The sequence below is a fragment of the Pogoniulus pusillus genome, chromosome 6, assembly GCF_015220805.1.
Source record: "Pogoniulus pusillus isolate bPogPus1 chromosome 6, bPogPus1.pri, whole genome shotgun sequence".
NCBI classification, from domain to species: domain Eukaryota; kingdom Metazoa; phylum Chordata; class Aves; order Piciformes; family Lybiidae; genus Pogoniulus; species Pogoniulus pusillus.
This window is the reverse complement of record NC_087269.1, coordinates 22,055,308-22,068,930: the sequence shown is the minus strand read 5'-3', so window position 1 is coordinate 22,068,930 and position 13,623 is coordinate 22,055,308. Positions and strand designations below refer to the sequence as shown.

General features: G+C 45.6%; 1 protein-coding gene across 1 annotated transcript in view; it reads right to left on the bottom strand.

Moving 5' to 3' along the window:
- TLL2 (tolloid like 2) overlaps positions 1-13,623 on the bottom strand; it is a 98,556-nt gene that overhangs the window by 58,087 nt on the left and 26,846 nt on the right. Inside the window, exon 2 of the mRNA XM_064144858.1 lies at positions 10,015-10,125. Coding sequence (XP_064000928.1) covers positions 10,015-10,125 — 111 coding nt within the window. The remainder of the gene's footprint in view (positions 1-10,014; positions 10,126-13,623) is intronic.

Sequence of the window (13,623 nt, the reverse complement as noted above, 5' to 3'; positions counted from 1 at the left end):
ATTTCTTGGGTGTTGAGTGAAGGATTTCCTTGCTTGTCACAAGTTAAGTTTGAAACAGCCAAGTGGGTGAAGGAACACTGCACACCCTACTGGTCCCAACTGGTTTTGAAGCTACACTTCATACTGGGAAGACCTTAGTCTGAAGAAAATTTGAGCCTGCATATTTTCTGTTGGGACAGCCAGGGTGAAGACTCTAGCACCTCTTATTGCTACTCAGGCCCATGAGCAGCACCTTACTGCCTTGGGAGGCAGCTGACAGCCTTCTATTAACATCTGATCACCTGCCTCAAGATCACCTGCCTTTGTTCTGGTGGGCGACTTTAACCTACCAGACATCTGCTGGGACTTAAACACTGCAGAGAAGAAGCAGTCTAGAAGGTTTCTAGAATGTGTGGAAGACAACTTCCTATCCCAGCTGTTATGTGAGCCTACCGGGGGGCAGCCCTGCTTGACCTGCTGCTCACAAATAGAGAGGGGCTGGTAGAGGATGTGGTGGTTGGAGGCCGCCTGGGGTCCAGTGACCATGAAATTAAAGAGTCTTCAATGTATGGAGAAACCAGGAGGGGCATCAACAGAACCTCCACACTGCACTTCCAAAGGGCAGACTTCAGCCTATTCGAGGAACTAACTCAGAAAGTTCCTTGGGAAAAAAGCCCTTGAAAACAAAGGGGTCCAGGAAGGTTGGACCTACTTCAAGAAAGAGCTCCTGAAGGCACAGGAGCAGCTGTGCCATTGAGCTGCAAGACGAGCCGACGAGGGAGGCAGCCAGACAGGATGGGCAGGGAGCTGCTGAAGGAATTAAAGATTAAAAAGAGAGTGTATCACCTTTGGAAAAGAGGGGAGGTGTCCCAGGAAAAGTTCAAGGAAATTGCTAGGTCTTGTAGAGGAAAAATTAGAGAGGCAAAAGCCCATTTACAACTTAGGCTGGCCATGGCTGCCAAGGAAAATAAAAAATGTTTCTTTAAATATATGAATGGCAAGAGAAGGGCCAAGGACAACCTCCAGTCCTTATTAGATAACGAGGGGAATATAGTGACAAAGGATGAGGAAAAGGCAGAGGTGCTTAACACCTTCTTTGCCTCAATCTTCACTAGTGGGACAGGTTGTCTCCAGGACAGCTGGACTCCTGAAGTGGTGGATGGAGGCAGGGACTAGTATAGTCCCCCTCTAATCCATGAGGAAGAAGTAAGGGACCTGCTGATACACTTGGATCCTCACAAGTCCATGGGACCGGATGGGATCCATCCTAGGGTGCTGAGAGAGCTGGCAGCTGAGCTGGCCAAGCCACTCTCCATCATTTATCAGCAGTCCTGAACCTCCACAGAGGTTCCTGAAGACTGGAAGCTGGCCAGTGTGATACTCATCCACAAGAAGGGTCGTAAGGAGGAGCCAGAAAACTACAGACCTGTCAGCCTAACCTCAGTGCCAGGCAAGGTGATGGAACAGGTCATCTTGAGAGCCATCACACAGCACCTACAGGGTGGCCAAGGGAAGTGGCCCAGCCAGCATGGGTTTAGGAAGGGCAGGTCCTGTCTCACCAACCTGATCAATCTCCTTTTATGATCAGGTTACCTGCCTGGCGAATGTGGGGAAGGCTGTGGATGTAGTCTACCTGGACTTCAGCAAAGCCTTTGACACTGTCTGCCACAAGAAGCTCCTAGCCAAGCTGGCAGCTCATGGCTTGGACAGATTCACTCTGTGCTGGGTCAAGAACTGGCTGGATGGCAGAGCTCAGAGAGTGGTGGTGAATGGTGCCACATCCAGTTGGCAGCCAGTCACTAGCAGTGTTCCCCAATGATCAGTGCTGGGCCCAGTCCTGTTCAATATCTTTATTGATGATCTGGACGAGGGGATTGAGTCCAGCATCAGTAAGTTTGCAGATGACACCAAGCTAGGAGCAGGTGTTGATCTGTTGGAAGGTAGGAGAGCCCTGTAGAGGGACCTAGACAGGCTGGATAGGTGGGCAGAGGACAACGGGATGAGATTTAACAAGGCCAAGTGCAGGGTTCTGCACTTTGGCCACAACAACCCCAAGCAGTGCTACAGGCTGGGGACTGAGTGGCTGGAAAGCAGCCAGGAGGAAAGGGACCTGGGGGTACTGGTGGAAAGTGGGCTGAAGATGAGCCAGCAGTGTGCCCAGGTGGCCAAGAGAGCCAATGGCATCCTGGCCTGCTTCAGGAACAGTGTGGCCAGTAGGACAATGGAGGTTATCCTTCCCCTGTACTCAGCACTGGTCAGGCCACACCTTGAGTACTGTGTCCAGTTCTGGGCCCCTCAATTCAAGAGAGATGTTGAGGTGCTGGAGCGTGTCCAGAGAAGGGCAACAAAGCTGGTGAGGGGCCTGGAACACAAACCCTATGAGGAGAGGCTGAGGGAGCTGGGGTTGTTTAGCCTGGAGAAAAGGAGGGTCAGGGCTGACCTCATTGCTGTCTACAACTACCTGAAGGGGCATTGTAGCCAGGTGTGGGTTGGCCTCTCCTCCCAGGCAACCAGCAATAGAACAAGGGGACACAGTCTCAAGTTGTGACGGAGGAGGTATAGGCTGGATGTTAGGAGGAAGTTCTTCCCAGAGAGAGTGATTTGCCATTGGAATGGGCTGCCCAGGGAGGTGGTGGAGTCACCGTCCCTGAAGGTCTTCAAGAAAAGCCTGGATGAGGCACTTAGTGCCATGGTCTAGTTGACTGGATAGGGCTGGGGGATAGGTTGGACTGGATGATCTTGGAGGTCTCTTCCAACCTGCTTGATTCTATGATTCTATGATCTGATGTTGACTCAAATGTTATCTCAAGGATCTCTCTCTCTCCTACATCATACTAAGAAGTCATAGAGGGGCTGTATAAAATATAGCAAAAGCAGGAACAAACCCCACAATGCGAATGAAAGGATAAGAGTAAGAGAGCATTTGTCAGCATGTGGGCCAGCTCTCCATGCGCATCACCTAATGGAGAGGTCTGAGTAGGCAAGTAAGGGAAAGAGCAAACTCCCTTCAGTGAATATAGGAAAGAGAAAATGGTTGAACACACTGAATTGTGGGCAGGGAAAAAGATGAAAATGCCTCCTGAGGTAGGAAAATACAGCCCACTGTGCAAAGCAGAAGGGGCTACAGGTGACCCAAGGATGAGTGGGAATCTCTAAAGCAAGAGAACTCAGTGCACAATACAGAAATTTGTGGAATAAAGAAACCAGAAGAATCCCTCAAGCATACGCAGGAGGAAAAAACCAAGCTGCTGCTTTGCACCGCTCTTGTGCAACTCACATTCAATAGCTACAGGAATTCTTCCTTACTGGAAGCAACCAGTGTGGAAAGAGCAAACCAGCCTATCCAAAAGCACAAAGCTGCCCTGTGCTGTGCTTTTGGAAGTGTAAGATGCAAATCCTTCCAGAGCAGAACCTGTGCCTGTGAAGTGAGCTGCAGCTCATCAGATGGACCAGCACATGTGCCATGCAACATATGCCCAGGGCTCTTGACTGCAAGCCTGTGCCATCACCCCACAGGCACTGTCCAACTGACAGATTAATCCAGTAGCAGTGGCAGGATGAGAACAGGCAGACACGCCTGACAAGCCAGCTTGCTGCTCCTGAAAGCTCTGCTGTCCTGATTCAGGGCTGCTTCTCCAACCTTGCAGGGGACAGTTGTTCTCTTTGCACATATATGCCTCCCATGCTTTAGCACAGGTCACCTCCTCTATTCTATTACCATCACATAGCAGACTGGCAGACTCTTTCTGCAACTAGCAAAACAACCTCCCTGAGATCAGCAATTAGAGAGGATAACCCCTCTCAACATTAAAAAAAAAAAATCGAGTTGGTACATAGGAATCAAAAAAAGAAAAATACTTGGAATGAAAATATCAATCCTAAAGATTAGCATTTGTTAGCAAGAGAGCTTTAACTACTGAGGGAATCAGAAGGTTCATCAGCAAAAGACAAGGGTTATAGGCTTTCTAGACAACCATCTTTATACTGGAGAAAATCAGATAGGTCTGAGAAGGCTGAACTAGTATTGTAATACTCTGAGATGGAAGGAAAAGAACATAGTATCTGCTTTTCTACAAAGAGATCACTGCCCTATTGCACATAAATGTGGATTTGGGAAAGGAGTTAACTTAGAAAAGCAGTGTGAAAGAGCACTCTCAGTCCTGGAGGACTTAACCAGTTTTCTAAAGGTGAGCTCCTGCTTTGTCCTAGCAAAATATTTTTGTGGTTGTCTGCTCTGGTAAAACCTCTGAGTGAATGGACTCAGAAAGGTAAACACTGGGGCTAGTCACAGGAAAATCATTTGGTACAGCTAAACAAACCTCAGTCAGCATCAAGCCATCAGACACGTGGCACTGACTTTTCCACAGAGCTGGCTGAGGCTCTGCGTCCTGTTAAAGGCTGCATGGACTGCAAAGAGATATCTTAGAGTACATGTCACATGTTGTGAAGAACTGTAAGGAGGTATGCAAGCAGATGGACTGAGCCTTCAGACAGGTCTCTTGAAACAAAGATGTCCCTCTACCCACATAAGAGGAAGCAACCTTCACTAAAGATTTCCCAGTGAAAGAGCAGACCCTTGTAGAGAGTTCACAGATGTGGGTTGTGTTACAGCATGTGCACAATCATTTGCATTGCTTCTGGACAGTTATGGCAAATACATCTTAGATTAAGTTAGCGCAACCTCTAGATTCGCTCCAGCCCTAAATGAAGTAAAGGCTGGGCTCCAGGCAGATGAAGTCTACCCTTTCTACCCTGAGCCAAGAGCCACTATAGCAGAGCACCAAACATGAGTTACAAGGGAAAACCATCTCTGAGCTTGGTATGCACATGCCAAGTCAGATGAGTTTAACATTCTCATCTTCAAACCCATAAGTAAGATCTTCCCTAGAATTCTGGTCAGCCATCACCAAACACCCCTAGATTTTGCATTCTTCTAGAAGGGAATTTTCCCACTAACTTAAATTTCACTAGAAACACAGTAGTAGTATCAGAGAGGACTTGAAAGCAATGTGCAACACTGCTACTGGCCACAGCATCTAGACTGAGCAACTTCTCCCTAAATGAAGCAGAAGAAGCCCTGCTTGTAACTGCTTCCTGCACCTTAAGCATTCCACTGGAGGAGAAGTCTTATTCTCCACCCTAAGGCTGAACAGCACAACTCTTAGCAGGACAGGTGCCCTCTGTTTGAACTGAGCAACTGTCCTGCAAGCAATCCCAGCTCAAACAACACCTTGCCTCAAGAAAGGAACCAGGGAACAATGAAACATGTATTAGGGGCTGACAGCCCACCCCAGGTGAATTAAAAGCTGGTATGTAACTTGAAAAACACTGCAATCATTCCCCTTGCACCATACAGGCTTTCTGGTGTGCACTCACATAGGACTGCACATTCTTCTGGTCTCTGCCAGATCTCTCCAAAGTTTGCCTTCAAGGCTCCAAAGCAGTTTATGCACATTGCATTGAAACATGATTCCTGGGCTGCCATGCTACAGAGGGAAAAAAAAAAGTCTATCTAGAAGCAGGTGGAGTCCCACAGAACAAGGTGACCATGGGCATCTCAAAGCAAGGAAAAGCAAAGCTGATTGCTGCAGATATGGCTGTGTGCAGACTCACTGAAGCAGCAGAGTAGCTGCCTCCATTTTCACAGCAGGCTCAAGAACAGCAGAGCTATCATGTGCCAACACATCAACTCCCTGCACTTATTAAGAGAAGAATTACAGCAGAGCTCCTGTCTGCCTCATTTGCCAGAGAGTAACTCACACAACTTCACTGTCAAAGCCTCCAGCTACTCATGATAGCCTCTTTCTCCTCTCTGGTTTCAGTTGAAATCCTGGGATCAAACATAGCCCTGTCCCAGCTGCACTGTTATCTGAAGCTCACTCTACCTAGCAAAGATGCTCTATAAATCCTTCCTGCCACTTATTTGTAGCAGTCTGAAAGCCTCATCAAAACTCTTAGGTTCAGAGGCAAAGAAACTGTTTTGACTGTTCTTGAAAAGCATTCTTGGCAGCAGCGGGATGCAGAGTCAGTGCCTCAGCAGCAAGTCCAGCACAGCATGGCATCAGTGAGGGCAGCCAGACTCCCATGTCTTCTGCTCTGCTGGTGCCAGACCCAGAAGGTACAAACTTGCCTTTCTCACTCACAGAAGTGCCTTTCAAGACTAGAAACTGCCTCTGTTATCAAAACAAATCAGGAAGAGAGGTAACATATCAGAAAAAGACTCTTAATACCTATGCTGCCTAAAAGGGCTTAAAGTAAGCCTGTTAGGATCAAGTATCCTTCCCACAAGCATGGCAAAAAAATAAAACCTCTTTTGCCACTGTGGCTAACGATTCAGCAGATAAAGCAACAAAGCAAAGACAATGACCTTGCACTAGTGGACTCACCTGGGTCCAAAACAGAGATGATGCTATGCAGTTTCATAGCCTGCCCACAGATCTTAATTTCTGCACCAAAAGTTTGATTCAAGTTTCTACTAAACCAAAATTATGTTTGTAAAAGCAAATGAAAGGTAAAAAACATAATCCATGAGAAACATTTCAAAACTGTAAGCTCTTTGAAAAATCTTTCATCAAAGTGATTAGGAGCTGATGAAGCACAGGCTTGCTGAGGATAGCACTCACTGGCAGACGTCCAGATACTGGGTTCATTTCATTATGTTTGAATAATTACTGTATCTCTCTGTGGCCAAATACTAAGAGCATCCACTTCAACACTGCTGCATGAGAACAAGGAATCCTCTGAGCTTTGGACCCAGGGTCAAAGGACAGCAACCAATAGGAGGAAAAAATCCCAAATACTCTTTTTTTTTCTGGTTTAGAAAATTAAAAAATCTTATAACTGTATTCTAGACAAAAACGGAAAGGTCAAATGTGCAACTTTAAGCAGTTCATTCTTTCACCAGATCACCGATGAGGGCAAAATTGGGCTTCAGGTAAAGCAGAGCTGACACTGAGAGACCTATGAAAGGAAAGCAGAACTGTTTTTACTGGAATTTAAAAAAAAATTGGGTTGGAGAAAAGCACTTTGGAATAAACCTTCAGTGAAATCCTGACAGGGTTCAGACAAGAAATTAACCTAGACAGTAATCCTGAGCCCTATTAGAAGGGTACACCTCCTTGCATTCACTCAGAGTCACTCTACACTGCATGCAAATACTCTCCACAAACTCACAGCTCAGAGTTTTAGCTGAGACAAAAGACACCTAAAAACTCCTTGGATTAAATGGGCTACATTTGTCTGTAGACTGCCACCATAGTTGCCTTTCTCTCAGCAGGAGTCAAAGAAAACTTTGTTTTCATAAATGGACCAACAAAAGCCTTCTGCAGTTTTAAACTGCTCAGTCTATGGTCTTCCTGGCTAATTCTTGAAAAAGAAGTTCCTTTGGAGCAGTGAAGACTATTCACATCAGTAAGCACTATTGGGTCATATGCTGCACTTCAGAAGGCTTTAAGTACATAACAAGTGTTGCAGTTGCTTGTGTAATGCCAATTCCCTGCCTGACCACTCACGCAAAATAATCCAGGCATACTGGACAGAGACATCCAGTGAAAGCTGGAGATGCACATGATTCCCAGAGCTCTGAGGCAAAGCACCAAGTTGGGTACCAGTGAGACAGATGTCCCTAACTGAGCAGTCTTCAAGGGGAATGCTAGAGAGCTATAAACCAACACCCCTCAGAGGGGAGAAACCATGATCCTGCTCTGTGGCTTCACCCTGAAGACAATGCTAACTTGCTTTAAGTCCTGGACAGCAGGAATAAAACACTAGCTATGATATTTGCTAGAAAATTCTTGGAAGCACTGAACTTCAAACACATCCCACTCTCAAGCAGACTCACAAAGTTTAGAGGTCTGAATGGCAACTGCAGCATTTCTGCAAGCAGGAAATTAATGAAGAAAACAAGCCTGGGGCATAATGATGCTGTGAAATGAAGCTTAACACAAAGAGCTCTGGTCAAATTCATGAAGTTCTCAGATCACATTCCTTGCCTCTTTCTCTCAAGGGCATAGAGGAGGACATAACTTTTCTTTCTAGACAAAGACTGGAAGTAGGTGAATAGAGGGAAAGCCTGAAACATCTAACAGTCTCAGTCTCTTTTACTGAAGTAGATCATCTTCAGCTGGGTCCCGTGAAGAACCATGTCCTTGGTCATCCCTAAGTATGTGGGAACTTTGTTCTTCCTCCAGAGCCTGACAGCTGCAGATGCTTCACACAAGCTAATAGGGTGTACGTCTACAAACAGGCCAACAGTGTCAAATGACAGAGTTTCCACCCCTCCTCCCAGCTGAACAGCATTTTCTGGGGACAAGGAAACAATGCAGAGGAAGAAGAATGCCTGGCCTAATAGCACGGTCAGAGCTGCAGCTCCCAGATACGAAGAGCCTATGTGTCTCTCTATATGTACTAAGTACTTCCTCTGCTATACAACTAATCCGATTAACAGCTTTGGGAAACTCTGAAATGTTATAATTCAAGGGGTCGCAGTCATAAAAGGTCTTGGGCTGTTTCTGTACAGAGGTTGCATTATTCCCACTGGAAATAAAAAAGCAGCAAGCAGGACTTTCTCCCAGGAAGAATGGGTCCCAATCTCCACCATGCTGAAGTAGACCACCCTCTTATAATCACAAGTGTCAAGCAAGCCCTGCAAGAGAAGAATCAACCCTTCCTGCCCCTGCAGAAATCCCCCTTACAGGGCAGGTGAACACAGAGATCCCTCTGTGCATGCTCCTCAGAAAGCATGACAGTCACAGGGGCTGCCCATTTGTCAGCTTCCACTTCCTAAAAGGCTGAAGACCAGGGGCATAAACGAATCTTGTCAGAGATGAGGGCAGGGACAAGTGAGTGATGTGACATCACCATTCACCTAATGAAAAGCATCATATGACACACCAGCCTTGCCTCAGTCAATAAAATGTGCAAGGAAGAGACTAGTGCAACCACACAACATGAGACGTGGTTGTTAAGTGCCTGCATTACAGGATACATGCAGGTTAAAAAATTCTATACATCTGTCAGATGGCACAGGTCAGGCACAAGTTCCAAGCAAAAGAAATGTGCCAGCTAGGACAGCTGAAAAAGCCACCAGAGCAAACTAACACAGTTAAACATTACTGGGGAAGCAATGCCAGACAGTTTCCTCACCTAACTTCAGGAAATAACAAAGGAAATGTGGTCAAGATGAATGCTGCCTGTACCATTTACTTAGTACTGATTTTCATATTTATCTTCTGCTAAGAAGGCAATCAAGTCCTAATTACTTATCACCTCAGAAAGAGTCACAGTCCAAAACATGATATGAATGGGCTAAGTGGCACAACAACATGGGACAACTGAATTTAGAGAGAACAATTTGCCATGTGAAGAACTGGACAGCCCTTCTCTGTCCAGCATGTCAGCAGCTGTATGAATTTACTCAGTTATACTGGCATCAAAAACATGCCTCTGTGTGGGATGTGTCATCTTTCATGCTCACTCCAACAGGAAGCCGGAGCACTGATCCCCAGAATAGCAGCTATTCAACGCTTACATGCTCTGACACCAGAGCTAGACAGTGACAAGGATACAAAACCAGTGACCAGTCCTTACAAATGGTACAATATGAGCTGAGATGCATGCAGGTCAGGTGAACATACAATTTCAGTGATTGCAGCCTCTACTCAACCTTCTTGCTTGAATAAGATCATACACTGCACAAAAAGAATGTGAGGAGAATAAGAATCAAAAAGTAACAACAAATTGACTTTCCCTGTTCCAAATACATTTCCTTCTGAATTTGTAAAAGGGAGTTCCTTGTAGAAAGAGATCAGTGCTGTGAATTTGAAAATCTTTTCCCTCAGACAAGACAAAATCAGTTATATCAGATTGCTATTTGCTGTCAGTTCAGAGTGGGATCCCACCCCAGTCACATAACTAAGCTCTGCATGCACCTCCCTGCCAGTGGGAACAGGCATCATGAATGAGAGGGAGCTCCTTCCTCTCCGAGAATAAAATCAAGGAAATGGAGGCATCACCACCTCAGAGTGGTGCCCTTACCTGACGTGTGTCTTGCATTTCCATCTGAGTGCTTTGTTAAGTCATCAGTTCTGTCTACTTGAAACAGCTTCAGATCGTCTTCATCTAAAGCAATATCTCCCCAAAAAGCAGCTGGAGAGAAACAAACTGTAGTTAGTTTTTATTTTGGAAGGAAAGTACAGTTTCCACGTTGCCTGTACCACACCTAGAAGGTGATGGTACTCCATGGACCAGCAAAAGGTAATACACTGCAGTAATTTTAAAGGTACAGGTAGAGTGGACATTGGTAGAGGCCAGATGACAGCATTTAAATTAAGCCTCTGAAGATCTACAGGAGGACAGTGATGAAGGCTTCAAGGTCAGTGGCATACACCAAAAGGCAGGACAGGACAGGGCACTGTCCAGGCAGGACAGTAGGACACTATCAGCCAGCAGGACACATAGTTAGTACTCAGATACACTGCATAGTTTTAAATCTAAGCTGAGAGCCAGCCTAGTGTTTCCACTTCAGTGGAGAAATATCAGTTATTTGCTCCCTTCAGGACCAGTTACCCACACTTAAGTCTGCAGAGTTTTTAATTCTGCAAAAGTCCTTCAGTTTTAGCCAGAAGCCATGAAAATAATGTAAACAAACAGATACCTTGACATTCACAGCTCAGAGAAACAGAACTGGAAACCATCTGAGCAGAAAAAATTATACCCTGGGAGTATCCTGACTGAGCTGATGCTGCACAGTGTATAAATAATATTTTGGGAATTTGCACAAACTAAACACAGGTGATGAAGCAGTTGACCAAGCACAGCAGATCTTTCAGAGACAACAAACAGGTTACAAACAGAGCTGTTAAAATTGAGAAACCTGTGTAGGCTGATGAAAACAACAACAACAAACCACCAGTAAATTATTCAGTGGAACAGTTCAAGACAACTCAGTAAGTGAGACAAAGAGCCACGCCTGCAACACTGACTGTATTTGATGGAATAATTTTTTCTTCTCTTGTTAAGTCAACAACATTTACACTACTTGGGAAGAAAAAACATCCCACTGCTACACTAGCAACATCACCGACGCAGGTATGTTAGGCCTGAGAAACCAATGGGTTTTACTGATCATCTTACTCTTACTGCCAAGACCAAATGAAATGGGACCATTTGTCTGAATAGCAAAACCTGCAATCTTATCTGTGGCAACTGGTATGATAAAATGTTAACTCAGAGAGCGTCTTCTGATACAACATGGCATCGATTCTGATGCAGTACTTGCCACTTCTATTCTGCACCTCAGTTGGTACAACAGCATTTGCCAATGTCACTGTTATGGCGCATGCTTTTGTAGGGAAGAGTGAAAAGCCTTTGCCTGCTGCTGGGCACATCCCAGGTGCCACAAACTGCCCCAGCCAAGAGCTGCTGTGAGTAGCAAAGCCCTGACACAAGCAGAGGTGCACTCAGATGCTGTTCCCTTTCCCTGGAATAAAGCTGTCTTCCTCTGGTTACCTAGCTACAGCTGAGGAATGGGAGCCAGCCTCAAAGGAGGACAGCTCTGATTTTTTGGTTGGGTCTCCTTAACAGTGACACCAACCCCAGAGCACAGAACACAGCAACAGCTCCAGAAGAGACCGTAGTTAGTGCAGACAAACCTACACACAGACTGACATCAATTTTAACTAGGACAAAGTCACTGTTTTCTACACAAACACCAAATGCAGGCCAACTTCTTGGCAATCAAAGCTCTCACAAAGACCAGAGAAGTACCTAAAATACTGTCAAATCCCCATCAGCCAACAAATCATCCAGAATGGCCAAACATCCCAAGCTGATTGGGAATGGACAGTAGAAGAAAGCAGAGACATATGCTCCTGTATAATTTGAAGAAAGGGCATTTTATCCATCCAGAGACATTATTTGTTCAGGATAATGTAGTAGTTAGGGGGCAAAGATGCAAATGGCATCCCATGCCATCTGAATCCCTCCCCAGCCTCTAAGTCACTGTTACATTTGCCCTACCCTCCTGCCAAACCTACCATCCCATTTCAGTCTGAGACCATCAGTTTAGGTTTGCCATTAATTTAGGCTCTCCATGGCTCTTTTCCATTAGAAAGTTTGTTTCTCAGGCTGAGGCAGGACATGCCAAAATACAGCTTTCAGGACAAGCCTGTAGCATGGATTTACATCAACAGAATTGTTACATTTTCCTTCCCAATGGAACACAGCAGTTTTCTCCCAGCCTAGCAATGGAATCTCTTTCTGTTACAAAGCCATACATCATCCTGAAAGATGGCCCACTACAAAAGCTGGATTTGTCTAGCATTTATTTCCAGCTCTTTGCAATCCTAGAGTGCTCCAAGGGAACCATGATTTATCACAGTCCCAAACCAGCTGAACAACTTTCCTCGTTGGAAGTCCTGGCTGAGAATGCCGTACTGCAACTTCTCCTGCACTGTCAAAGGCTCAGTCTTAAAGGCACGCAAGCCTGAAAGATGCTTGCTTCCACCCCAAGGGAGCTGTCCCACAGGAAAGCCCAAGTACTTTATTTTAAAAGGTCACAAGTTCAGAGACTGCTGGCAAATGAAGCATCTCAAAGCTTCCTTTCTGATTTCCTTTACCAAGATCTCCTTTTTTAATGTAATGGGGGAGGATTTCCAAAACAGAAAACAACAACAAAAACTGAAGTCTCTGAACAGCAGGCTAACAAATTTGCAGACCCGTATTTCTCTTGGCAGAGAGCTCCACAGTGTACAACCAGGTGCAAACTCTTAACATTTGGTGCAACAGTGTGCCAGCCTTTCTTCTAAAAGGAGCATTAATTGCTCTCTGAACAGAGCAGCTCTTACTGAGGTTGACGGAGTCCAATATGAGAGAGTTTGCTTCTGTGCTGGACTAGTAACCTGTGCCAAGTACCCCAAACATTTAACCTCACCACCTTTCAGCATATGCAACCTGACAGCATTTGCCTGTTGAGGCAAAGGGCACCCAAATGAAAAGAGCAGCTTTGGCAAGTTGTCATCATTTTCAGCACACTTCTCTCCCAGGAAGAGTCCATGTGCTGGTGTCTGCATTTCGTGCTGAGCACAGAGGTGCCATGATGCCTGGAAGGTACAGCAGATGGCATCTAGGAGAATACCTCTTTCTAGGCAAGCAAAACCTTCATCCATTTATCCACCAGGACCCCTTGCCAGGAAGCCCCCAGTGCTGCATTAGTGTGATGATAGGGCTCAGCAGAGCAGTTATCCTCTGGATGCTATTGGAGACTAGAGCTTTCCATGCAGCACTCATCAGGAGCAGCTGTGACAGAGATATACAGAAAAAGAGGCCCTGGAAACAGGCATATCCTGCCTATTTGGAAAACTCCATCCAACCCACTCCACCTCAGACAGAGTCTTCCATCAGCTGAAGCTTTTATTAAGAAATGGTAGCTTTTAGGTTCTGTGAATGGGATAGACACAGGACTATGCCCTCTAACTTGAGCCAAAGGAGCTTTCCATCTGCGGGGTCAGAGTCACACTAAGTTAATGTATGTCATCAGCTCAGGGGTCTCATCTGAACTCTCAGCCACTTTGCACAGTTGCTGACAGACTTAATAATGGTTCTTCCAGTTTAGTTTTAACAGTTTTGTTGGAAGGACTTTACCCT